Source organism: Cyprinodon variegatus, unplaced genomic scaffold (genome assembly GCF_000732505.1).
Source record: "Cyprinodon variegatus isolate N-32 unplaced genomic scaffold, C_variegatus-1.0 Scaffold82, whole genome shotgun sequence".
NCBI lineage: Eukaryota > Metazoa > Chordata > Actinopteri > Cyprinodontiformes > Cyprinodontidae > Cyprinodon > Cyprinodon variegatus.
The window spans coordinates 651,419-652,620 of NW_015150535.1; the positions used below are offsets into that span (position 1 = coordinate 651,419).

The 1,202-nt window shown below is 36.5% G+C and overlaps 1 protein-coding gene across 1 annotated transcript in view; it reads right to left on the reverse strand.

The window, feature by feature from the left end:
• Positions 1 to 1,202, reverse strand: part of npr2 (natriuretic peptide receptor 2) — a 115,649-nt gene that overhangs the window by 85,813 nt on the left and 28,634 nt on the right. Inside the window, exons 3-4 of the mRNA XM_015373194.1 lie at positions 897 to 1,010; positions 468 to 603 (exon numbers count right to left, since the gene is read on the reverse strand). Of these exons, the coding sequence (XP_015228680.1) occupies positions 468 to 603; positions 897 to 1,010 (250 nt within the window). The remainder of the gene's footprint in view (positions 1 to 467; positions 604 to 896; positions 1,011 to 1,202) is intronic.

Consider the following 1,202-nt stretch of genomic DNA (forward strand, 5'->3'; position numbering starts at 1 on the left):
CTTTACCTATGCATTCTAACTCCTGAAGTGTGGTTAAAAACCTCATTGGAAATTAAAGTGATTATTTTTCTTTAAGTTATGAATACCAAAATTGTTTGTTTAAAGATGGTCCTATGGTTAATTATGAAGGCATCCAGCTAAAATGTATATAAATAAATAACAACTGCATATGTCAGCGCGTGTGGAATATGACCTGAGTGAAGGAAATGGCTTACTTTAGAAATACTTCATGGGCAACGCAGCTAAGAATATTTTTTTGTTAGTTTTGTTGTTTTAAATGACCATTTAAAGGCAAAGATTTCAGGGCACAAACACTAAGACACATTCAAAGAATCAATGTAAAGATATTTCTGGAAGCAAAGTACATCTAACCAAATAACTAAAGGAGCAGCTACCCGCTGAAGGTCTTAAATAAACATATGAATGAGTTGATTTTAAAAACACAGGCTTTAACAAAGTTTTCCTACCCCAGAATTGACGATTCTGTGTCCTCATCGTGATGTTAAGGCCATCGTTCTGTTCTCCGCCCTCTGCCAAAGTCTCTTCCAAGGCAATTGCATACAGCAAAAAGCCATCATAAAAACTGCCAGCGATGTAGTCCATCTGGAATGAAAGGCAATCTTTAAACCAACAAGAACAAGTGCTGTAAAGCACAGCTTGAGTAATAAAACTATATTCTTTTCTGCCAAAGTTCTAAATAAAACGTAAAATGTTTTGTTGCCCTCACTTATAAAAACGCCTGGGATGAATGTACTGACTGCAAACATTACTGTAAACATCATTCCTCGTTATGTTCAGGCAATTACTCTGTGGGATGTTTTCTCATTTGAGATTATGCTATGAGAAATTAAAGTGGTTGTTTTGCAGCCTAGAAGTCTCAGGAATCTAACACTTACTAAAGATGGTTCCAGGTGAACACCGAAATCCCTCTGAGCTCTGGCATGGAGTTTCTTCTGGAAGTCCAGATACTCTGGATTATCCGGGGGATGGTACGTCAACACAAAAACAGACTGGAAGAAAAACACAAAGGAGAAAAATATGTTTTTAAGAATAAACTAGAGTCCAGTCCAGCACGCTTCGATTGAGATAAAACTGAGTCCCCCATGAGTTAAAAATTACCCCAAAGTCTCTATGAGGAAAGGTTTCCAATTACAATAAAAACATAAGTAATCAACTCAAAATGTCCTCTCACTTCTCTTTTT